This window comes from Lipophrys pholis, assembly GCF_963383615.2.
Source record: "Lipophrys pholis genome assembly, chromosome: 21".
NCBI classification, from domain to species: domain Eukaryota; kingdom Metazoa; phylum Chordata; class Actinopteri; order Blenniiformes; family Blenniidae; genus Lipophrys; species Lipophrys pholis.
The window spans coordinates 8,100,778-8,126,050 of NC_137649.1; the positions used below are offsets into that span (position 1 = coordinate 8,100,778).

Below are 25,273 nucleotides of genomic sequence, written 5' to 3' on the forward strand. Positions count from 1 at the left end.
CTACTGATGTTAGAACAATGCAATAGAAATGTGATAAAAACCACATTGTTCCAAATCATTGTTTTGTATATCTATGAAAACATTCAATGGGTCGGAATTACAATAAACTGAATTTAAATCAAAGTGTCAACATAATATACTCTCCAGTTCATACTGCTTATGAGCAGGTTGTTTGATTCATTTTAATAAAGTTGCTGCCAAGGTTTTGCAGTTTCAATTGAATACTGCTGTCGCCAAACTGTCTGAACATGTTGGACTGTGGCTACACCAAAGCTCTTTCTTTTTATTAGTGTAGCAACCGAGACACGAATGGTGTTTCGAGCAGCATTGTTTGTGGGTGTTTTTGTGTGACTGCATTCAGGGCGATACAATCCTTCTCTTGATGCTTTGACTGGAAATAATCAATGAGGAGTCTCGCAGGGGTCATATCTACACAAAGTAACCTCCAGACTATTTCATAGCATGGGGAAATCAGTCCTTTATTTCTTTGTTGTGCCAAACCTCATTGGATCAACCACAATCTGAACCATCTGGTGCAGCGGAGAGTTTTCGTTCTGCCTTGGGGTGACTGAAATGCAGCCTGAAGCACAGCTGCCTGGTTCTGGACAAACCTCCATAGCTTTATCGACGTGACTTAAGAGATACGAAAAGCTGCCCTTTAAACACGATCAATTTGACTGAAGGAACTTTTCTCCTAATGTGTGTTTATCTGAATCACTTCAAAACCTTTCCACAGTTGAATGATGTGTCCTTATTTTTTGAGCCGTCAATTTGTTTCATGCATTTCTTTTCCAAAAAGATCCACCGACCCACCGACCCCCAATACTGAATTACAAGTACGAATAGTCTAATTATGTGAAACAGCCTCTTTACTCTTTGAGCAAGATTTCATTCAATTACAATTACCTAGCACATAATTAACCACAGTCTCCGACAGTGAGGCCAGTTATCAAAAGTGACAAGGCACAAACTTTCACAGAGAAACCTGTCGCTTGCATGTTAATTCAAAAGTGCAGTGTCGTTTCTCTGAGGTTTCTTGAAGTGTACTGACAACCGCAGTCAGCGGCCTCGCAGTGAGTCGTTGCACGGCTCTCTTGTCGACGACCTACCTGCAGCCATTAGGTCCTGACAGTGGATGTAAGAGGCCTTGAAATCCAGACACTGGAGAGCTTGCTCCGCCAGCAGCATCAGCACTTGTCCTTTTCGCGTAGCCTCATCATCTCCTAAACACAGGCGCACACATACACACAGATATTCCTTTAAATCGGTGTTGACGGAAGCAGGCTGCGTGCATGGAAATCTTTTGAAAAACGTACTGGAAAGTCAACATGTCAAAGATTAGCAGCACATCTCATATTCCTGCCTATCACAGACAGTGTTAATCACGTTACAACTTCATCTGGTGATCCTCTTCCACGAGCTCAGAGTTGGAATGTAAGGACATCCGCACACATTAGCTGCAACACAGTCTGGGGAAGAATACTACAAATTAATTGGTGTCTGCCATAAATGAGCCTATTGCTGCGCCTGTTCATCTCAAAGAGGAAGTGTTGAATATTAAAATATACCATCCCACTGTCTCGCTAAACAAGAATAAATCGTGTGTGCGTGTGCGTGTGCGTGTGCGTGTGTGTGTGTGTGTGTGTCTTGAACATTCATGTGGCAGCTCAGGACAAACTTTGATCTTGCTGTACACTCAAACAAAAGGGAAAGGACAGGCCGATCAAACGCAGTGTGGGCTGAAACACAACTTCTGAGCAAACCTGTGCTCGGACGATCAAAGAACGGGCACCGACATGCAGAAAAGGGTGACGGCACTGGATCAGTCTGTGGATGTGTGTGTTGTGCAGTGACAGTGATAGAAATGTGGAAAGAGGTGTTTGCCCAATATTTTCAGGGTGACTGGTGAAATGGTTTCTGCAAAGGCTGTGGAGACCTCAATATAGAGGCGTTTAGTGCCCCAAGTCAGCACACCCTTCATTCACCCCATGTGTTGTTGTTTTTTCTCGTTTTCTTACAAACACTTTCATAAAAACATTCCCTTGGCATTTATCTCAAGCTGATCTAAATCCGACATCATGGATATCCGACTGAAACCTCTCCCCGTCCTTGATGGGCTAATCAAAGGCTGTGATGAAATGTAGGAAACGTCAGAAAAAACAACTAACAGTGAACATTCAAACTAATATGTTTGGACTCCTGGGGCTTATCGTGAGGCTCCTTTCAAGTCAGCATATTTGGAGCATGATAATTAGAGATTTATTCAGACAAAAACATTCTTTTCTTACCTCTACTCAATAAACCTGAATGATTTAAAGAGCATTAGTGTGGAGGCAGACACCAAACCCAAAGGGTTTTTAAACGGGTATGCTGGTGATACCTGCATTAAATATTCACCACAGAGCCCCGGAGCTATGCACCCTTCAAAAGCCTCCCTCCTACATTTATTTATTTAAAAATTTGTTTATTCCTCCTCTTATCTCCCTTTGCCCGTTTTTTTTTTTTTTTTTTTTTCTGAAGCCACACAGAGAGCTTCCTGCTGACAGCATGTGAGCAGCACAGTCAAAGAAATGCCACAAGGCCAGTTAGCAGGTTTCCTTTTGCTGGTGACAGGCCCCGGGGAGGGAAGACAGAAGTACGAGTTAAGCGACACAGGGCTAAAGAGAGAAGAGCAACAGCAACAGACACAGAAAAGTCAAGCACATATTCCTGAGAAGAACAAAATGTATTGAGTGAGATTGACAGGGAAGGGAGAAGACAGGGTGATGGTGGAACTTTGGAGAACAAGTGAAAGGATGAAAACCTGGATTCTCCTTGAAACCAGAGACACTCCATGCTATTGGTTGTTGTTGTGGTCTTTGACATTAGGTCAACTGATGGACAATTAAACGGTTTTAACTGGCTAACTGTGGCACAGTTCTGTTGAGTGGGAACCATTTTCTTTTATAGAGATATCAAAAAAAAGACATGAAAGGATAGAAATGAGTAAGGGGCAGATAGATGAATGAATTGAATCTCGTAAATCCGGAATGTCAAACTCATTTTGCTTTCGGGGCCACATACAGTCTGGATCGAGCTCAAAAAGTTTGGGGGCAGCAAAGAGATATAATTATAGTCTGATGACAACAGTTTTCCCTTCACTTTTTGGGGTTCGGGATTAAAACTGGAAAATCTCATTTGTGCTTCTTTCAACAAATGTTGAGAACAACCCGTCACTTGTATTTTTAATTTTTTTCTGTTAACTACCACCCAGCCCTCAGCTTGCATATTCTCACCCTGCCAGTATAGCTTTCATGCTAATGCTGTCTGATGCTCTGTGTACTGTCTTCATGATTTATTATATTAGGAAACCAGTGTGTGTGCTCTTTGTCATATTTACAATTGCCATGGTATCTTGTGGGCTGGTTTAGATGCCCTGATTTGCTGGTTTTGGCCTAAGGGGCATATGTTTGACAACCCTGTTATAGATAGAAGAATATGTGAGAGAAGGAAGAGCGAATACTTCATTCGTTGGGGGGAAATTACTTCTCTGCGTTATGCACATCCTATTCACAGTCTACTGGAACCATACACGCTAGGAGCAGTGGTGACTTGTCAGCAGTGGGATTTCAACGTAAGAGTTTTCCGATCCAGAGTCCGGTTCTCCACCCTTTAGAAATTCACAAATTTAAACATTATTAAACGTCATCTATAACACAAGTGCCAAAACTATTTTAGTAGATGGGCCACAAACGGCCCAATATCATCCCGAGTGGGACCGGACTGGTAAAATAGTGGCCTTTCAATTTCAACGTGTTAGAATTTTAAGTCTATGGCTTTGTAAAATGTTTTGTAAATAGTATCAAAAATTCCCATAATCTCAACTTAATGCCAATTTTAATGACACCTTCTGGTTCCAAATTATATAACTGTTGCATTTTGCGACCATTTGCATGCATGTCTTTACAAACACACCCTGATAAATTGGGCCAAAAATGCAATGGTTTCTTCGCAACTTTTTTCCGTTTGCTCGGTGGTTTGGCCAGATTGGAGCCTCTTGCGGGACGGTTTTGGCCCAGGGACCTTATGTTTGACACCACTGTTCTAAAATATATGTCATTTTCTGAAGTGCTTTAAAATGTATTGGGTACCTTGAACAACTGTTTTGTTCATTAACCTTATTTCACTACAACCACCCTTTAAAGTTTTCTTTGACTATTGGAAACACTTTTGCACTTTTCATTGGGATAACTTCAAGTTCTTAATATTTTTGTGGAGGACTGCTTCCTTCAAAGGTTCTGACTTGGATTTAGGTCAGGGCTCATGGCTGGATGGTTAAAAACGATCCATCGTCTCCTTCTAAACCGCTCCTTTATGCCTGTGGATGTGCTCTTTGGGTCGCTGTCTTGCTGAAAGACTCGAATCCTTCACCTTAAACCTATTTTTTTTTTTCTGACATTCAGCAACACACTCAACTCTAAGGTTTCTTGATAATCTTCTGATTTCATCATTCCTTTGATACACTCATTGCCTCCAGTATGAGAGGCAGCAAAGCAGCCCCTGTAGCATGAGGGAAAACTCCAACATGTTTCAATGTAGGTAGGCTGTTCCTTTCATTACGAGCAATATTTCATTGCCTATAAAAAACTGATGGTCTACTTCTCAGAAAATGATCCCAGACCATTTTCTCTAAAATTTAAAAAAAAAACACCGCCTTGTGTTTGTGTCCTTCCTTCCATTATAGTGGCCGTCCTTGGTGGTCACTACTTGGAATCCTTGTTTAGTTAGCGTGCAGACAAACAAGCACTTCAGTTTTTTCCAGGACAGAGTGAAGTTCTTTTTTCACAATATATAATCTTCACAATACTTCTTGCATCTTATTTCCACAGCCTGGGAGCAACGTAAAGTTTTTATGACTGGGACTCTCAGTGATGATGTTACAAATTGAAAATAGGGGTCTTAGGAGATTGCTATATAGCCTTTGCTATACAATAAATTTATGTTAGTGTGAGACACATTGTTTGTCAGCATTATTGTTTCCCTCAAACGCATTTATCAAGGTCTTTCAGACAATAAAAACACCTAACCTGGGGTTAACTAGTTTGAAGTAACTAAGATTCTGAGTATATAACTGTCATATTAAACTGAATCCCTTCCAGCATAGGCCGGCTATAAAAGATGGATCAATAGTTTTGTCAGTGGGATTTCAAGCAACACCAGGGAATAAACAGAGCTTCAAAGGGGCTGACTCACAAGTGCCTAGATACATGATAAGATGGACGCAGCAAAAGCACATTTCTATTTAAGAAAGTCTATCCATCCATCTGCTATATCGATTTATCCTGTGCAGAGTCATTGAGTGCTGGAATCAATTCCAGTTAAATATGGGCGAGGGCTGCACCAATTAACCTCACATGCATGTTTTATGGACTGTGAGAGGAAACCCACGTACACACTGGGAGAAAATATGCCAACTCCACACAGAAAGGCCCAGCCGGTATTTGAACCCACAACCTTCTCGCTGTGAGATGAGAGTGCCACTTAAGAAAGTTCCAGTCTCAAAAACTTCACTCAAGCTTAATTTACTTGAATAACTGCAGAGGGAAATGGAAAATGATGACAATAAGGATAGTAAACCCTCATACACAGTCACGTGGATTTAATGGAACAAGTGGACTGCTGCTCTAAGAACTCTAATGTCCGGCCCTGAAGAGAAAGAAAAAAGGGTTCCGATAGCACACAAAGTCACATTTGTGGTGTGTGTGTGTGTGCGTGTGTGTGCGTGTGTGTGCGCGTGCATGCATGCGAGTATGGATTTTTTGCTATTGCAAGCTGCAGCACCTCTCACGAAGATGAATTTCCCTCTTGTGTGAGAACTGTCAGCAAACTCGCGAGAAGTACCCACGCATGCTGGCGTACGACTGTGTAGGTGGTCTTTTCTCACTTCATCGCAGGAGCCATGTGTCATGAAACTGCCACCACAGAAGTGTAGTTTATTGAGCATTATTCCCAAACGCGTCTTCACATGATAAAAACTCCACAGTTGTGAAACGCAATTAGAGCTCGCGGTGGCAGATGAAGTGTCGTCTTGTGCGACTGCGGTCCACAAATACCTGACACTCGGAGAAGGACGGCCAGGTTGAGCAGCGTGGTGGATTGCTTGTAGGCCGAGGAGCAGTGGGCGATGCACTCCTCGATGAGTGAGAGACGGTTTGATCGCAGTCGCACTGGAGGGAAGACAAGGAGCGCAAATGGGAGGCGTGTCAGACTTGTTTGGTTAATTACTATATTCAATATGAAACAAGTTACAGCTGATGAGAAAGTGAGGGGGACATTATGTGCAGTGAAAGATGCAGCTGCTGTCACGATGTCAGGAACATAATAAAAGGCTGCATTTTATTTTGTGGTCTAACCCAGCCTATATCAACTCAGATTGATTTAGACATTGTCTGTCTATATTGATTTCCTACAATTATACAAAATTACATAAAAAAAAATAGGGAGGTGGATTCTGTTCAACTCCTGGTTATAATACGAGTGTGTAAAAAGTTTAAATAACATGCATTTTCAATGTAAACGCTCAAACGTTACAGCTGCACAAATCAATCAAAAAAAGGGATTTAAAGCAGGATTTATAGTTTTTCCGTTTTGTTTTCCCAAAAATGGACATTGTGTTCTTTTCTAAAATAAAATAAGCGCCCATAATGTTGACAACCATCAGCAGATTGAACAACACTGACAAAATTGTTCGCATCACTCACTGAAAAAATATTGAAAACTTTGAGGCCTGAAAACACACAATTCAATCACATTTTTATAAGATGATCTCTAAACACTAACACAAAATATCCACATATGTATCACCTAACCTGCTTGCCAAAATGCCTTCGGGCTAAAAGCTCCGGGCCATGTCCGTCTGCGTCTGGATGCCCAAAACTATTTGGGGGTTTTAATGTTTAATTTTTGTTTCTCGGTTGTGTAGAGGTGCAACAAAAAAGGTGATGTTCAGGTTTAATTCATAGAAGCCCAAAATTGGTCTCACCAATGGTGTAGTGGTTAGCACACTCGCCTCACAGCAAAAACAATTCCTCAGTTCAAGTTTGGCCTTTATGTGTGTTGAATTAGTATCTTCTCAGGGCATGCATTGGTATACTCTGAGTACTCAGAATTCATCCCACCAACCAATAAACATGAATTAAGTGGTGAGTAAATTAGATGTAAACGTGAGTGTGTGTCTGTCTCTCTGTGTTCGGCCTGTGATCGATGTGTGCGTACGCAGCCAGCTGGGTGACTCCAGTCCCGGTGACCCTGAACCTGATACAGTCAGAGAAAATCTGGATGGACTGACAGATGGTTTTATGTGATTGTATCTCTATTTGCATGTCAATGTCATTATGGCATTTGTGAGGAGCCATTTTACAGAATATCAGATGCTACATACAGCTGTTTTATTTTTTTAATTAATGTTTTATAATTACATCAATCTCTGATCAAGGACTCCGTTCAAATATACCAGCATCTGTTTGATTGATGATTCATTCATTTGAACATGCTGTTTGGTCTCCCACAGCGTTTTTCTTCTTTCTTTTTGTGCACAATAAACAATATGTGGGACGACACTTAAATGTTTCAGGTGGGGGTTTTTTGGGAAGGGGGGATGATTTCACAATCTTCATTTAATTCATTTGCTCATAAAACCAGTGGTTTCCAGTCTTGGACCTGATGATCCACTGTCATTCACTAGTAACTGGGAGCCAGTAGGAGTCCTACACCCCAGTGAGAATAAAGCATGTGACTTCAGTCAAAGTGGGAGCTTCCCACAGGGAAGGAGGAAAGTTTGGGGGTCACTCACCAGGAAGTGATTTTGGTGAAAGTTATAAAAAAGAACAAAGTCCAAGCAGTAATTGGATATTTTCGGCTTATTTTTGCTCTTGTTCATTGGTGCTCTTTACCAGAATCCTTCTTGGCACTTCAGTACAACAGACTTTGTCTTCTTAAGTAAGAACCTTTTATAACAGGCTGTGGTTGTTGACTCCCAATTTGATCTCCGCTTGGTTAATAGATGTGATGAGTTTGTCTGCACAATAATAATAAGTAGCATTGCATTGTTATACGAGATCTTCCCAACTGGTAACTATCCCAGTTCCCAGCTTCACAACACACGAAATTAATGATTATTTCATCAATAGGCTCTTATGAAAGCCTGATGATAAGGCCTTCACTGCATGTGAACATTCCAGGAGCAGGATTGGACTCCACTGCCTTCAAAATAAATCAGATTTTCATATTTCATTGCAGTGTTTTATTTTATTTCCAACATATGTGAGATTCTAACTTTTTCATCAGTTCAGTTCCAAATGCTGAATTTCTTTGAAATCAATTTCCATATTCTTTCAAGCTTGAGCTGAAAACCTAAGAGATGGTGTGTTTAGAGCCTTTGCGGGCCTCGGTGTGTTCTCTGCACCCCACTGAGGATCTTCATGGCTTGGCATCACTTTGGGCAAGGCCTAGAGGGAATTCAGGGGAGGCTGGTTTGTATGAAGCATCGCCTTAGGCTTTGTAGGAGGGCTGCAGGAAGCAGCTTAAGATGGATTACCTATGCTCAAATCCTACGACTTCATACTTCTGCATGTTTATCTCTGAGAATGTGAACTCATAGGGGCAGTGCATTTTCTTTTTCTATGTGTGTGTGCAGATAAATGAAACGAGCGCATGGCAGGCTATACGGACCCCCAAAGTCAGTCAGGCCCCAAGCACTAAAAATGGGCCTTAGACAGTAATCGCAGATACAAAATCTATACAATACAAGAAAGGAACCTCTGCTCTTTTCTCTTTACTATAGCTCATTCTCTTCCATTTGTCCCCTTCCTTCCTCTGTTCAATTTTTTGTCTTCTTAAGACTGCTACAGTTTTCACTTTGTAAGTGGACATTGACAAAATAATGTGTGTACCCCACAAGGAGAGTAAAAGCAATGAAAAAAGGATCAGAAAGGTAAAGTACAACATAAAATTTATCAAAAAGAGAGAGAAGGAGAGCGGTTTATAGCTTTTTCTGTCTATGCAGGCAGGTTGATTCGTTGAGGGCAAAGGGGGGGAGGGAGCAAAGGCCTCGGGGGCAAACAACACCTCGGTGTAGAGGTGAGGCAATGAGGGGCCAAGCTGGTTCAATCCAGCTCTACTGCTTCCTCTAACAAAGATGCTTTCCCGGAAAACACTGTGCAGGGTACAGGAGTCAGGGGCGAGAGAGGAACGATAGCCAGAGTGTAGCGGTGAATACAGATTGGTGAGATGCAGAGCTGGAGTAGAAATATATGAAGGATGTGTGTGTTTATGTGTAGGAGAGCGCACACACAGACTCAACACTTCAATCCTAATTAGGCCATCAAGCAGATGTTGTTTGTTCAACAGTTGATCCATAAATAACCATATATTTAGACATAGAGGTAACATATGGAGGGATGGAGCAAGTGACAGCGGAGAGGGACACAGGCTGGTTTGTGGGTAGAGGATGGTGATGAGCAAGTGTCCTTGCATCGTTTCCATATGTGGCCTTGAGCACATCTGATTACAAAATAAGAGTCCAATAAAACAAGCATGTGTTAAAATTTAGCAACTTTTTTTTTTTTTTTTTTTTGTCCTTTTCCAGACGAGACCGCGTTACCTTGCAGTGGCAGGATGTTGACACTGAAATCATCCAGCTGGCTGAGGGCATTGATGAGGTCCAGCTCCTCCTGGACGGCCGGAGGACAGTCTGTGATCAGCTGGAGACATGCCCTAGTAATGATAACCACACACGTCACCAACAATCGGCCTGCTGTGGCAAAAACTTAACAAATTGAAAGTCACACTTCTATAGTTACACTATTTCACTTCATTCACACAAAAGTTGAAAGGCACAGACTATGAAATGAACCTATAAAAGGTTAAAAGAAACCCTTATTTGAGTCTTCAATGGTCCATTTTTGCCCTTCAATCCGACAACTACAAGTGAGTTTCTTTTTTCCCTAATGAGGTTCAGTCATGCATAAGGATGTATACCAACATGTTGTTACAGCGTTGGCCTCAGTAGCAAATGGAATAGCTGTTGGCAAAGCACACACTATTTCAAATACCCTCTAAAGAAAGGTCACCAAAGGTTTTTTTGGTTTTTTTAGCAATAAACAATTAAAAGTTAAAGATGTCTGTGTGGAATGTATCAGGTCAAAGTAAGAAGTTATCAGAAAAATAAATGCCTATAGTAAGACAGAATAGCCTCCTGGAAAATCTACGTGAACACAGTGGTGAACTTCTGATCTCATATCTATCAATGTTTCAAAAGGAAAAAACCATCAGTTAGCTCAGCAGCACCGATGAGGTAAATAACAAAATATTGGCCATACACTGAGATACCACGGGGACAAAGAGGATGGATGGATGGATGTACGGATTAAAAATAGGGAATATTATTTAATTTTTCCCCATTTCAAAGTTGGAGCAAAAAGTAATTGAGTTTTAAGTCCAAACGTCTTGATATGACTCTGCAAACAGATTCACTTACAAAGTCTAGACTAATATGATGGATCTGCAATCAGGCCGTATTCTCTTGTAATGCAATCCCCACTCATTACCCCTAATAGGATTATGTGCTACATTGCGTAGCTTAAGTACCGGTATATTTAATGTGTGTGAGTGTGTGTCTGTTATAAATGCTAGCATACCCAAATAATTTCTGAATAACATAAATCCAAGAGGAAACAACAGCTTATAGAGGACTTATGACGTCAGCGGTGGTTAAGTGGGGCGGAGGAAATTTGTCCTTGGGATATATGTTCAATAGAGGAAGGCCTCAGTGTTTCACACTCAAAGTGAATAAATAGAGAAAACTTCAAGAGAGAGAGAGTACCCTATAATCCTATCCAGCATAATGAGACAAATCTAAACTATACATCTTAAAAACAACGCGGCTCAATATTGTTAACTGAAGTACAAACACTATGCAAAACCCTCCACAGAGCTTTTCACTCTTTGAGCATGGCTGATGTTCTTGCCAAGGAACAAGAGGTTTGTCCTGGCAACGATGAGAGCGAGGAAAGGGCGGTGGATGGGCGAATGAGAGACAGAAAGAGGGCATACTGATTATGTACCCTTGCTGTGAAGTATCTGCAGGCGTATGTCTGTGCGTGTATGCGTGTGCGCGTGTGTAGACGGCCTCAGTAAAGGCGGCTGTGAAAACATCCTATTTCGGCTTCAAGAGTCACGATGTTCTTTGCAGCCTTTACTCTGTGATTTGCAGATTAACTACCTTGTGTTGAACAGACACAAAAGCACACAAGTTAACACTTGTATTGCAGCTATCAATGAAAACACAGGAGCAGACACTTTGCCCTTCTTTTGACCAGACCAAGCTGTGCACCAGCACATTGAACAGCAGCACACTGATGCAATCACCCTTTGCTTTTTGCACTTTTTTCCCCCTCTTGCTTCAATTGTGTGTTATTTCTGCAGGAGCATTCTCTCCTGCTCATACAAAAATCTTTGGAAATTAGCTTTCTGAAAAGTGAGGGAGACAAGAAGCAGCAAAATGAATCATGCCTTTAGGGTTTATTTCAAAGTAGTTTCCACCTTGTTTTTAAATAAAGGCCCTCGAAAGCAGTGTATCCTCCACAACTTTGTTTCAGCAACAACTAAAGGTAAGTCGAGGAAATGCGAAAAAAAAAAAAAAGGCTATGAATCAAAATCCACATTGTCTACATACAAAGGTGAAAATATATGGAAAAATAAGCTTTTGGGTGAGTACATCCAATGTGTTTTGCATGTGATATGAAGTGTGCAAGAGTCGAACGCGATTAGAAACAAGAAAGAAAACAACCATAACAGTGTGGATTTAGTAAACAACAGCAGTAAGCTTGAAAGCTGAAATTGTCTCTGTGGCTTTAAGTGTTTGTGGAAAATATAGGCACAAAAACTACAGAAAGTTGTGCTTGGTAGATGAATTATTTGCTTTTTGACAATACATCTCGTACCATTGCAAAGCCTGATTAATTTGATTTTAAATGGTGCTTCCAAGGTATTTGTAGTACCATTTCTTGTTGTTGACAGCAGAGAAGATTGAAGATACGGATAATATTTTTATAGGCGCAACTCGCATAACTCAGCTTTGCTGCTCATCCTACAAATGCAAGTTCTTTACCAATGTGGCAAAGAAGACCTTCCACCAAACCCAACTTTATTTTCTGTCTGTGAGTAATGTAGTTATTTTCATGCACTGGGGATAATAACATATTTTCAGAACTTTAACTACTTTTACATGTTTGCCCTTCGTTTATTACTTTGTGTGAATGAGAATGTCAGTCACAGATTGGGTTTCCTGAACGATGCTGTAAATATTTTTTACCACTTAGAAGGGACTATTATATTTCAAAAGCAGTGTCTGTCCTTGTCCTCATATAAACTCTCACCTAGTGCAGGTGAATATGTTTGTTTAGGACACAGGTAAGTGCAATATGTGTATCGAGGCGAGACTGTGTTTGGTGTTTAGTGCGGAGGATATAATGTGTGTCTGCGGAGCAGTTATTTTGATCTAAAGGACACGGGCAGCCAGTCCGTATGGACTATTAATTTCAAAGCAACAGGCCCACATTCAGACACGACTTTTTGCCCGATATCTGCACACAACAAGCGTGCGCGCACAAAGACACACACCCACACGCAGTGGGAGAGTTACAATGGATGATGTTGTCCAAGTGTGCGGAGGGGGGCCACTGTATTAGTTACTATAAATGAATGACGACCCAATTACTGTCCCACTTCCCCACCAGGAACAGACGGTAAGGTTAGACACCCACCGGCCCCCTTCCGGGTTGTGAAACCAACAAGAGACACATTCGAATACTTCACTTGGTTTATACTATATGTTACATACAGCGGGAGATTAAACAAAAGCAAACACCATCATTTTATTCTTGGTCAGCCATAGAGGAGGAAAAAAAACACCCACATAAATAAAAAAAAAGTTTCATCACAAAACCTGATTGTGGCGGTGTTTCTATAACCCACATTGGGATTTTCCTGTAACTGAAAATTGTATGGCCTGGGTAGATCAAATCTACCTCTCCTTCAAAACGGTTTGAGCTCCTTATGAAGAAAACCGGGGGGAAAAAATCATATTGTCAAAAAAAAACTACATTGAAACCTTAGGGAAAGGTTTGAAGATTCTCACTTTGTCAACAGTTAAATCAGATATGTCAAACACATTTTTATCTCAGGGGCCACATTCAGCCCAATTTCATCTGAAGTGGGCTGACAACTCACCCTGACAACATGGCCGATATCGCAGCTCAGGTCTCAGTGTTGCATTGTTTCTGCTATGCTTGAGTAAATTGTCGAGAAAAAAAACAACATTTTTTACGAATTGCTTGGTAATGCTGGTTTGCCAGCAGTGAATTCACTCTCTCTCATGGCAGCATCACCGATATCTCAGCTCGACACCCGAGTTAAACTCCCTTGATTTACTCTAAACAAGTTTGCCTCATTCTAAAAAGTCATAATGTGCGCTGTATCAGTTTATACTCCATTAATATCATGAACTCAAACATTATATAAAACAGAGGATGTTGGAAAGTCCATCCATCTGCATATGGAATACACCTACTCACCGGGCCAGACCCATACAAGGGTCTGTTAGTGCTGTGGAGGAGTTGAAGTACTCTCGGGCTGCGGCCAGTACTAAGTCCACGCTGTTATTGTAGGCCACCTTCATAGCATAACCTTTTCCCCGGAAAGACAAGCTGACAGGAACATCCTGACTGACCTGAAACCATCAACGCCAATGTGGGGGGCAATGAGACGGCACATTTCATCATGAAAGGCTTGATGTTTGAGTAACCAAATGGTCAGAGTGAGCGTAGCTCTGTGAAGGAAAATCTCATTGAACGTACCATGGAGCAATGCATGAGCTGCCCTGCCAGACGGATATTCTCCACACGGCTGGAGCACAGCAGGGACTCGACAAAGACCTGCAGCAGTCGGGGGAAGAGGATGTTACACAAGAGGAGAGTCTATTTAATAGTCTACTGTAAGCTGCATTATTGAACTAAAAAACATTAGAATTACTCAAAAGTTCAAGCTGAGAGGTTCTGGAAGTCAAATCATGCAGTTCAGTATGGCACACATGGACCAAAATGTCAGAAAAGACACAAAATATATAGACAATGAGCATCTCATTGAACTGGTTTGGATTCTAAAGTCAGTCGTATAATGTGCGCTTGTGCGTTACCTGATGGCAGGTCTTTGGTTTTAGACACGTGTAAACATTCTGCTGCATGTCAAGCAGATCCTGCAGTAGACCTCTCCACACAGTTTCACTCACTGGAGGGGTTCTGTACAAAAACAGTTACATTGACTGTCATTCAGCAATACATTCCAGAGGCAAAGGGAGATCATCTGCAAGTATAAAAATATGATTTCTAAGATTATAACAAGAATAAAAACTAAAATGATAAAAAAAAAAAAATGCATATTCAAAAGATGAACGCAGACGTGGCTCTGAGCTTATTCATGCAAATGCATCTTTCGAACATCCTACTTGCGGCCAGTGTGACGGCACAGTTTGATCATCAGTTGGTGGGCCTCCTCTTCGCTGCTCTGGCTGTTCTTCACGTACGAGATGGGCTTCTGCAGTCCATGCTTCTCCAGAACCTCCACCACGCTGTTAAGCATACGCCATGTTATACAGTGGGTTATGGCAGGTATAATCACAGCAATAGGAAAATCACACAATGAAAAACTAAAACAAACATGTGTTTTTCCAAGTGCATTATTCATCATGTTTATTCAGTAGGGGGGAAAAAAAGAGTTAAGTAGACAGGCTGACTGGCAGCTGTAGGTATCACAGTTGCAAATGACAAAAAAAAAGATACATGGCAAAATAAAACCAGAGAACAATCCAAAGAAAGACAGAGGATGTGTATGCTCTAAGCTGTTCATTATTTTGGCAGGAGAAAGTCATTTGCAAGCCACATCGCAGAAGGAGAAAGCGCAGCGAAAGACTGAAGAGCAGCGTGATAAACTGCACGTCAAAGAGACGGCACCTCTTTGTAAGTGTGCGTGTCTGGGAGTATGGGAACGTAGACAGCCTTATATGGCTGCAAGGGTGTGTGTGTGTGTGTGTGTGCGCGCGCATGCATGAGGGATTAGCATGGCACCCCCAGTCTCAACAGGGTCGTGCTGCTACAGATGTTCACTCTCTACTGCAACTCATTACCATAGTAAACAGGTGTAGGTGTGTGTGTGTGTGTGTGTGTGTGTGTGTGTGTGTGTGTGTGTGTGTGTGTGTGTGTGTGGGGGGGGGGGTCTGCATGTTCCCGGTGCACATATTAATGCGCCAGCAAGCGGTCGTGGCAGCAGCTGAAAACTGCTTATATTCTGGAGGCACTGGAAGAGCAGACACTTTGCATTTACTGCCTGATTCATCTGGGTGTGCGTCTGTGTGTGAGTCACAATACTTCAGCACAAAATATACATGCACTCACATTCCAGGTTCCCTGAGGTGTGTTTGTGCATGGCTGTGTGTGTGTGTGTGTGTATCTGCGTATGTGTACCGAGCTTCATCTGTAAAGGGTGCGCCCAGCCCTAACACTGTGTTTCCTGTCGCTCCTCCCTCCTCCATATTCCAATTCCCTTCAGGCTCCTGTGCTTCATCCTTATCCTCCTTCCTTCCTACTCACCACTAGTCTGTATTTGGAAGTTCACCCAGAGCAGATTGGTGAAGAACAGAGCGTATATTAAAAAAAAAAAAAAGACAGAAGGCGAGAGATGGAGAACACTGGTGATTATAACCTGTAACAGAGGAAATGCCAGAGGCTATTCAAACACCACGGGACCAACGCTGGTCCTTTGATACCGCGTGCATGCGTGTGTGTGTGTGTGTGTGTGCGTGCGTGCGTGTGTGTATCTGTCTGTCTGTCTTGACCATGAGTTCAAGCCTCCTCTCCTCCTTAGTGTTTCCCATCAGGCACATAATGGGAAGAGGGAAGTAATAAGCTGTGCTACACAGTGAACATTTACCTAGCCATGGACCATTAATCACAAAACTAAAGGGCTTGTTCCTGTCAACACTTTAAACGCCCTGCCAACAGGTACTGTAGATTTCTGTGGATGAAAACCCCTGGTAAAAGCCCCGTTTCGTTCAAATTATTGTGAAAACCTAAAGACATTCAAGTCAAGCTGTTAGAGAGCACGAAAGCCAACAAATCGTCATATCTCCAACTGGAATGAACTCATGTTCAGCACTCATCTGCACATCTGACATGAATGGGGCTGTAAGAGAAAGTAAAATTGAAAGCAAAGCAATAGGCAATACGGACGATGTGGATGAGCTACAATACCTGAGGTGCTTCTCCAGTTTGTCCACCTGATCATGGAGTGAAGCAGTGACGTCCGTCTCAGGCCTGTCGAAAAATAGAGCAAGCAAATTATCAGACATGATTATAATGGACATCTTTTACAATTGATCTTGTTCCTTTCCAAACTAATAACTGCATTGATCACAATCACATTGGCAGTCTGAACATTGACATATGTGCTACTGTTGGTATGTTTTGTTCCTGTTTTCTGAAAAAAAACAAAAAAACTTTTCCTTACAGTCAGTTCACATGACTGAAGCCTTTAACTTGAAGACAATAATTGCCCATTAAAGCTGCAAGTGGCGTTGAACGGGTCTTCGCACACCCACACACGTCGGAATGCGTCGTATGTCAAGGTGTGCATGTCACCCCACTTCCTGTTACCAGCAGGTGGCGCTATGGCCAATGGTGGTAGTTGTCATATGGCTGTGATCAGATGTGCACTCTCATGCATCGTGTAAAGTTTCAGCCAGAACGGAGCACGTACACCTCACTCCACATTCCCCAATGTTCAGATGTGGACTAATCTAAATAAAGATTCTCCCCTGAACCTTCAGAATCATTCCTGCTGACAGGCCCTGATAGTTCTATTCATTTCTCAGATATAAAGTATCATTTCCCTCGGACAGGAAAAGTATTCTCTCAGTTAACTGAAGATTGTATCAGATCAGCCAATCAGAAAAACTGATGTTTGTAGAATAATAATAATATTACACTTTCAGTACTCGGACCCTAATTAAAAACGATTCTTTTAAGCATTGCACACAAAGTAGTGCACTTTTTCAATACATTTCATAGAAGAATATTGGCACACAACAGGATGAAGCAAATGTTTTTCCAGGGACAAATGTATTTAATTTAGACTTTATTTTTTAATCCAGGAACTGTGTTTTTAGTCATTATGCATTTTAGCCTATTTTATTGTGTGTAAGTACAACATAGTTCAACACTGATAAGAGAAAATTGACCACTGTCACTCTTCCTTATAGATTCCATACAACTTGGTCGGACCTTTCAGCTCCTAGTTTATCATATGAGAGACAGTTTGCTGCACTTTGTGACACTGACAGGAGTCATACAGTCCAAAGGCCGTCAACATGTCAGCATGCCCTAACTGTGACAAAGCAGCCTCACACAGTACATACAGTACACTTCCTTATCTAAATACTGCCTATTTCACATGTTTTTGGTCTCTTCATGAATATGTTTCCCCGGATTCCCTGGAGGTTGGCTCCTCTGAACCGGGGTAGCAAGTCCTCTGTGATGTACTGCTCTTTGTGAATTCTCCAAGATATATCTGAACCTCATCTGTAATAAACTCTCTGCATCATGGTCGAGTCCAGTGAATTCACCCAGCTCCTCTCCAGAATGTCTTCAACACAGACTAATTAGTTTTCTTTAAGTATTGTAATGTCCTTCAATGGCAGTCCAGGATGTGGTATTGCAATGAACAGCCTATAAAGAGTTAAAATAATTATCTAGAATAATAAAAAAATATTGTTGACCAAAAAGCAGAGAATTCTTTGCATCATGAAGTATGTGCACATTGTCCAAGGACATGCATCCATGTGTACTTATGCTTGCACAGTGTACTGAGTAAGTGTGGGTGTGTGGCCGACCACTGAGAGGTTGCACCGACTCCCCACTAAAAATAAAACCCCAGGATGCTTTGCCTTGAGGCAAAGGATTCTGGGTCAGGCAGGCCCGTGGCCCACTAGAGTGCTGACCCTGACGAAACAACCTTCTGGGCTGAGCATTGCCGTGTGTGTCTGAGCACATCTGTGTCTGTTCATTTGAACGCATCAGCTCTCTGTTTTCGGCAAAATCTTGACCTTTCAATACATTTTCTTTGCATCCTTTTCTTCCCCGACTGGCGCTGCTCAGCCTCTTTTTTGACACCCACCTCTTCCTCACCATTTAATCCCCTGTCCAAGTTCTGCATTTCCTCCCCTCGTTGACGGATTGCATGATACTTTCTTGTGAGCAGATTGAGACCTTATTAAGCTGTCTCACAAAATACATCGGGAAAATTGGGTTGAAACTCCTAAGTCATAGTTTCTCCTTTGGCTTGTAAAACTAATATTCTCGACTGGGATGGCAATTTCGGCGCTTAGTAAGTAGGAGAAATCACTCTTGAGAAATGTTAAGTTGAAGGCACTGCATATGCAGCTGCCTTGCAGCACAGCAAATCCAAAGACTGCAGAAACATTCAAAAAGTATGACAGGTAAAGCCAATGCTTAAAAAATATGCGTGGAAAAAAAAATGTCAGTCTTTATCTTGATATGAGCAAGTGGCGAGGAGCTCAACTGTTAACACTGACGCATACAAGTTTCTCACGAAAAGAATGTGGCAGGTCTACTGCTTTCGTGACCTCAAAGCATTGAGATACATAATGGTGATAGCATAAATAAACGTCACAAAAACACACTCACACTGTGCTTAGATGAGGACATACGTTTACATCTCACTCAATTAAATGCCTGTTTATACAATTTGTAAAAGCCACAGTAGTAACAATAAAACATGTATTTTTTTATTCCTTTTATACTTAAACCTTTATTTACCATTTATTTTAATCCAAGTCTCATGTCTACTGCAATCTATCATTTCGTCACCTGTGTGGAACAAACCATTTTTTGTGATGTCACTCAGCTTACGAACATGTCGCTCCAATCAGATTGAATTTCCTTTTAAATTCCAGATCGGCTAACAAAGTGTTGAAATGAGGTGAGGATTTCATATAGTCTAACTATAAATATTTCCTCTCCTGTACAGTGCGGGTTTATTTCTTCTAATGTGCATTAAACTCCTATTTTCTGCAAAAACAGAAAATAATAAAAAGGACTGTTAAGTTGTGGTGTTCTATCCTTGGAGTTTTATAAATTGGATGATTAATTTGATTGAGAATGAGCACTGATTAGAGCGAGAACTATAAGGGTTTAAGGCTGCTGTTTGAAGTTTGCATGTTCACCTTGTCTGTTTCTCAGAGTACTCCTGTTTCCTCTCACAGTTCAAAGAGAATCGGTGAAGATGGACAGGAACATTAATGATTGAGATCGAGGGTCCGTTCCAGCACCTTGTGCCACTGGGCTGGATTAAGCAGTAAAGAAGGACAGAAAATAGTGGCCATAGAGAAAAAGAATTATCAACGAGTGGGAACGAGATAAGTTGTGACCTCTAGTTAATCAAGCGAGGGAACAACATAATTTAATCCGTGGCCACGAGATGGTAATTCGTTCCCTCGTGTCATTAACTTCAGGTAACGACTTATTATCTTGTTCCCTCACGTTACATTTTTTTTTCCACCAATGTCGTCTCCATCCTTGTCTTATTTGCCGTTATGGATGCTTTGAGATCAAATCATGTGGACCACATTAGATATTGGTGTTTTCTAACTAAACCATGTGAAATACAGACATGTTAAACTCATCCTGGTCCGAAAAGAGAGGACATACTGTAAGTCTCAGCAGCTCCAAAATATCTGCCCTGCTCAAACATGTATCCCTCACTTTATTCCTGAATGTGCCTGAATCAAAAGCTTCAACATCAGGGAGGAATGGAGGTGTAGAATGGTACAATGCAGCTTGACAACCGTTTCCAATGGCAACCTGCGTAAACACACGCTGATCAACAACAAAAACAAAAGTTCTCTTTCACATGAAGCGCCAATAAAAGGCACATTTTATGGCAAGAAATCCAAGCTTTCATTTACAGTACTATGTACTTTGAGTGTTTTGTAGTTACAGATGACCCGAAAGTATTGCTTCATTATCGAGAAGTACTGTAAGGCAGAACATAGTGGGGCGTCTCATAGCGGTGCGCGCCCCCGCAGCCCGCATGCAGACCTCAGCCTGCAGTCATAACGCGAAACAACACCTGGAAGTGAAGTTAGTTATGATGATATTACGATGTAAAGCGAGGCCGCGAGTTACTATCGCGTGTCCACGAATGAAATGATCTCGTTCTCTCACATTGTTAACTGGGGTTATTTTTTTTTTCCTCTATGGCCACTCAGGGGCTCCATAAGAAAACAAAAATGTACGGTAATAATCACGTTATTCGTTATGTAAAATGTTAAACATGTTTTGGATCTTAATAGGCTTGGACTTGAAATGATTTGTTTTATTTTACTGTAGTAAATAAAACAAGTAAAAACAAAACCGGTTGGTTTGGTTGACACTGACCATGTAGCCACCAGGAATGGAGCTTGTATCTTCCCCACTGTGGGCGACTAGTAGAATTGCATACGATCAGAGCAAGGCGCGCCAGAGTGCAGCTGAAGGGCGCTTTATGAGCAGGTTGTCAGGGGCTAAAGATGCCGTTGTTGAAAAATATGTTTGCTTCATTGCAGCCAAACAAAAGGACAAAAAAAAAAAAAAAAGCTTCTCTCAGAGTAATAATTAAATTCTTCAATTAAGGTGCATACATGAAGGATAATCTATCTCAGAATGAGTCATTTTATTCTTTTTTTTTTCTACTCTACAGGTCCACTTAATCAACTTTTTTTTTTTTTCTTCTTCTTTGTAATTTTTAGGCCTTTATTATGGCTCATTCTCCTTCAAATGAGCTGCATACCCACACAGCCTCATGGGGAACTTAAAGGACAGGGCCTCTTGCCACATGAAATAAAATGTGTTGCAGGAGAGGCGGGGCAAAGGGAGGCTGAGACAGCAGCAGTAGGAGGCAAGAAATAGTGTATGGAGTGTAGAGAGGCTAACTGATGGCTCCTTGGAGTCAGAGTTAAGCATGGAAAGGAGAAGAGGAGGAGGAAAAGAAAGGTGTGAAGTGAGGGAGGGAGAAACAGAGGTGGTAGTTAGGTTTATTGATGAGTCCTAAGAGAAATGGATATGTTGAAGGAAAGCTAAGAGCGTCGGGCCCGGTGTACTCTCATAGATGCGGACAGCTTTGCTGTCATTACCTCATGATTTACAAGGTTAATATTATTTAATGATCAGAGCTGGTTTTGCAGAACACAAATTAGGGCATTCAGACTTGTGTGCCTAAGTGTGATCATGCATGCGTGTATGTGTGTGTGTGCCTGTGTGTGTGTGTGTGTGTGTGTGTGTGTGTGTGTGTGTGTGTGTGTGTGTGTGTGTGCGCGCGTGCGCGCGTGTGTGTCTGACCCGTAGCCCCTCTGTGGAAGACACTCCAGGATATCATAGCACAGGCTGAGCTGGTCGTCTCTCTCGCAGCTGTAGATGCACTCCAACGCGACCTCCATCAGCTGGTCCGGGTCCCCAATGATCTTCTGTTGACACTAGAGGACCAGACATGCCGGTCAATATGTGCATATAAATACATGACTGACCCCTTGCCTCCTGTGTACTGACAAACTGAAGTATCTTTTATTTTGTGGTTCATGATTTCTAATAGCCAAGAGGCCTGTCCTTGGCTGCGCCCTTATGGGTTCATAAATATAACATTTACAGCGTGGGGCTACGACACTGGCCCTGACATCACAGCAGAGCAGTGTGTGTGTGTGTGTGTGCCTGTGTGTGTGTGTGTGTGCAGTCCACTTTCTGCCCCTCCATTCATGATTACCCAAGCATAACGCCCCCCCTGCACTGTTGCTTTTGTGTGTCGGGATACTTGCGTCAGGTTTGGAGTGCTGGAATATGATGAGGGGCAGGGCGAGGTCTTGCTGTGCCAGGCTAACCACGTACTCTCCCAGGAGAGATCTGGCTGCACCTTGCTGCTGGCTTTCACATCGGTGCAAGAAGGGCACCATCCACTGGAAGACGTCTTTCACGTAGCGCTCCGAGTTGGACTGGAAATAGAAAAAAAATAAAAAAATAAATACACAATAAAAGCACAAAGACTAGAACAAAAAAATGTGTTGCACAGCAATTAGTGCCTTCTTACTGATTGTAGGAAAAAGCTAGGGAAAGCAGCACAGGGGGAAAGTGCAAACTCTCCCCAGAACGGCCTGAAGCCTGCAATAGAACTGAGGTCGGTTTGCTTCCAGTGGACCAAATACTGCAGCACCATACAGCACTAATGATAATATCACTTTTACTTGTTTCTTCGAATTGCAATATAAAAAAAAAAAAAAAAAAAAAAGAACCTCAGAGGAGCTCTGGCTGACTTGTAAACAACTTTATTATTGAACTGCTTTACCTATTTATTTTCTTTGCAATAATACTATTACAATGTCGTTGGGTTATCTAGTAAATGAATATTGAACATGCACTGTGTGCATCTCACATATAAAGTGCCACAATGACCCAAAAATCTAAAGCAACATCATCGTTTCATTAAAGTTGTATAAACAGCAGCAGCCGTTAACAAAACAAGTGGCAGTCTGTTACAGAAAATTGAATTTTTAGATTAAATGGTGATTTGATTGTTTGTCCCCATCAAAATACTGTTTTCCAAGACACTAACACTTCAGGGAACTCGTTAACCTTAATGCGAGTGAAACGTCTCACCAAGGGGCTGCATCCCTTGGATATTCCGAACAAATGCTGGGACCTGGAAAAGTGTATTGTACATTATTTATGTTTATAGGCTCAAGTTAGCAAGATTCAGAATTGGCAAATTGGCTCAGAAGATATACGCTGGATCACGTCATGTATTGCTGCTGTAGAGGACGTAAATTCTTTATGAACAGAAAACCTGTTCCCTCATTTTTAAAGCAGGAATCAACCTGCTTTCTGGCCAAGAAGAGCAGCGTTGGCGAATTTCATGTTTCGAGATGCTCATACCGCAAGTACACGGATCATGTTTTAAACAGAGGCTTGGGGTTGGGGTTTTTCTCTTTTACTAATCTATGTTTGTGTCAATCACATTGAATTCTTTCAGATTTAAAGGTCAAGTTTTGCTGTTTTACTGAACATACCGATCGGATTGATTTGGGGGTTTATAAGCATCAAAAATGTCACCAAACTCAGACAGTGGATCAATCCTATATTGGTTTGCAATATGACTTTGATTGTTTGTGACATCCAGCTTTAGCCAGAGTCATGCTTGTCTCAAATATGAATTTATTTGCTAGACTAATGAAGTTTCTTTTCAAAACTGAATCAAAAAAGAAATACTCCCTTGTTCAGTGTGATCAGGACAAAACATTTTTTTTTTTCATTTATGTTTGACATTTCCGTGTACTCTGAAGAACTCAAAAGCAGGATTTTACCACTTCTTCTATTCCTATTGTAATTTCAATTAGACAGGGCCAATCGGATCATTTAGGAGATAAGACATGAGGCATTAAATCATGCCAGCATTTAATCAGAATACTTATGGTCCACGTAATTAGCTGGCGTTCTAAGTTTGTAAGGAAGGTTGCCAAAGTGGCAAATAAACTGCTCAATCAAATGCTTACATCTGTAACCTGACCAAACCGTGAAAAACACAAGGAACAGAGGAAAACATAACGGGCTGCACACAAAGCCAATGTGATCAACAACTTTTTTTTTCCCCCCAATAGAAAAGCGTCATAGAAAATGCAAATCCTTTGACATTGCATACATCAAACTGTGCAAATATTTAGGACACTGGAAGTAAATGTGCTTTACATAAAACCCTTATATAGTGTTGATTAATTAACTGACTTTACACAAAGTGCAATCGGCTGGATCCCTATAAATCAAGTGAGTATTTGGAAAGCCCAATGCCAGCTATATTCAGTATTTGCACAGCTTTTAAAAGGTACTTTGAGGGAAAGTCATTTCAATCATCTTCCTGAACTTCCTACAGTTCTTCCATGGATTTAGGCAGTCTCAACAGCTTCTGCCTCTTTATATAATCCACACTGACTCCGTGACGCTGAGATCAGGGCTCTTAGGGGGCCATACCATCTGTCGCAGGAGTCCTTGTTCTCCTGCATGCCAAAATAGTTCTTTATGACTCTGTCTGGATGCCACAGAATAAACTTTAGGCTGTTTAAAACCCCTCCAGGATTGCATTGTGTGATGAGTAAGAATGCAAACTTGTGAAAATCAGATTTTTGTTTATATATTCAACAATATTCAGTTGTTTTTTTGTTTTTTTTTTAGTACATCACAAACCACTTCAAACTGCATTCACTTGAATTTGTGTCGCACAATTACACCTGAACTTGAACAGTAATAGCTACAGTACGTGGGCTGTGCTGTGATTTGCGCGGAAGCATGTCAAGTTCGTGCGGGGCCTTGCACCCGCCTTTGCGACAGCTCTGACTCAGGATAAACAGATAAGAGAGCATCGGCAGGAAAAATATTTGAATTCAGAAAAATACTCAAATGCAAATGCAAACTTGCACACCCACGCACAATCATTTTTGCTTTGCTGTACTGTGTCTGTGATAAAGAAAGACATCACACAGGCAAAGAGGGAGATTTAATCTTGGGGAGTTTGGTAAACACACACACACACACACATACACGTACAGACCGACAGACAAGACACACACACACACACACACACACACACACACACACACACACACACACACACACACACACACACACACACACACACACACACACACACACACACACACACACACACACACACACACACACACACACACACACACACACACACACACACACACACACACACACACACACACACACACACAGCCCAAAGGGAGTACCAGTCAAACAGCATGTGTTCGCGCAGTCAACAACATTCGCTGGCTGCCTGCCTATATGGCAGATCCTACTGGCAGTGGTCCTCATAGGCTAAAGCTGGCAGTTATTAGCTACAATTTAGAGGACAGCTCATATTATGTAGTCCAAGGGGACTTGTAACTGTAGTACCTGCTACAGTCCAGCTTTCATAGCTCTCCTGCTGCTATGGAATAGAAAGTTTGTCTCATCAAATGGGAGCGATCCCAAAAAAAAAAAAAGAAAAAAGGAAAGTGCCTCACAGTGAGACTACTACTCAGTTTCAAACAATATAGCTTAACTTTCTCTTCTGCTGCCTAATC

At 41.6% G+C, this 25,273-nt stretch overlaps 1 protein-coding gene across 1 annotated transcript in view; it reads right to left on the reverse strand.

The window, feature by feature from the left end:
* nbas (NBAS subunit of NRZ tethering complex) overlaps nt 1-25,273 on the reverse strand; it is a 174,594-nt gene that overhangs the window by 96,396 nt on the left and 52,925 nt on the right. Inside the window, exons 25-34 of the mRNA XM_080490409.1 lie at nt 21,956-22,129; nt 21,486-21,619; nt 16,344-16,406; nt 14,543-14,665; nt 14,234-14,336; nt 13,896-13,973; nt 13,614-13,768; nt 9,641-9,753; nt 6,093-6,206; nt 1,110-1,223 (exon numbers count right to left, since the gene is read on the reverse strand). Of these exons, the coding sequence (XP_080346535.1) occupies nt 1,110-1,223; nt 6,093-6,206; nt 9,641-9,753; nt 13,614-13,768; nt 13,896-13,973; nt 14,234-14,336; nt 14,543-14,665; nt 16,344-16,406; nt 21,486-21,619; nt 21,956-22,129 (1,171 nt within the window). The remainder of the gene's footprint in view (nt 1-1,109; nt 1,224-6,092; nt 6,207-9,640; nt 9,754-13,613; nt 13,769-13,895; nt 13,974-14,233; nt 14,337-14,542; nt 14,666-16,343; nt 16,407-21,485; nt 21,620-21,955; nt 22,130-25,273) is intronic.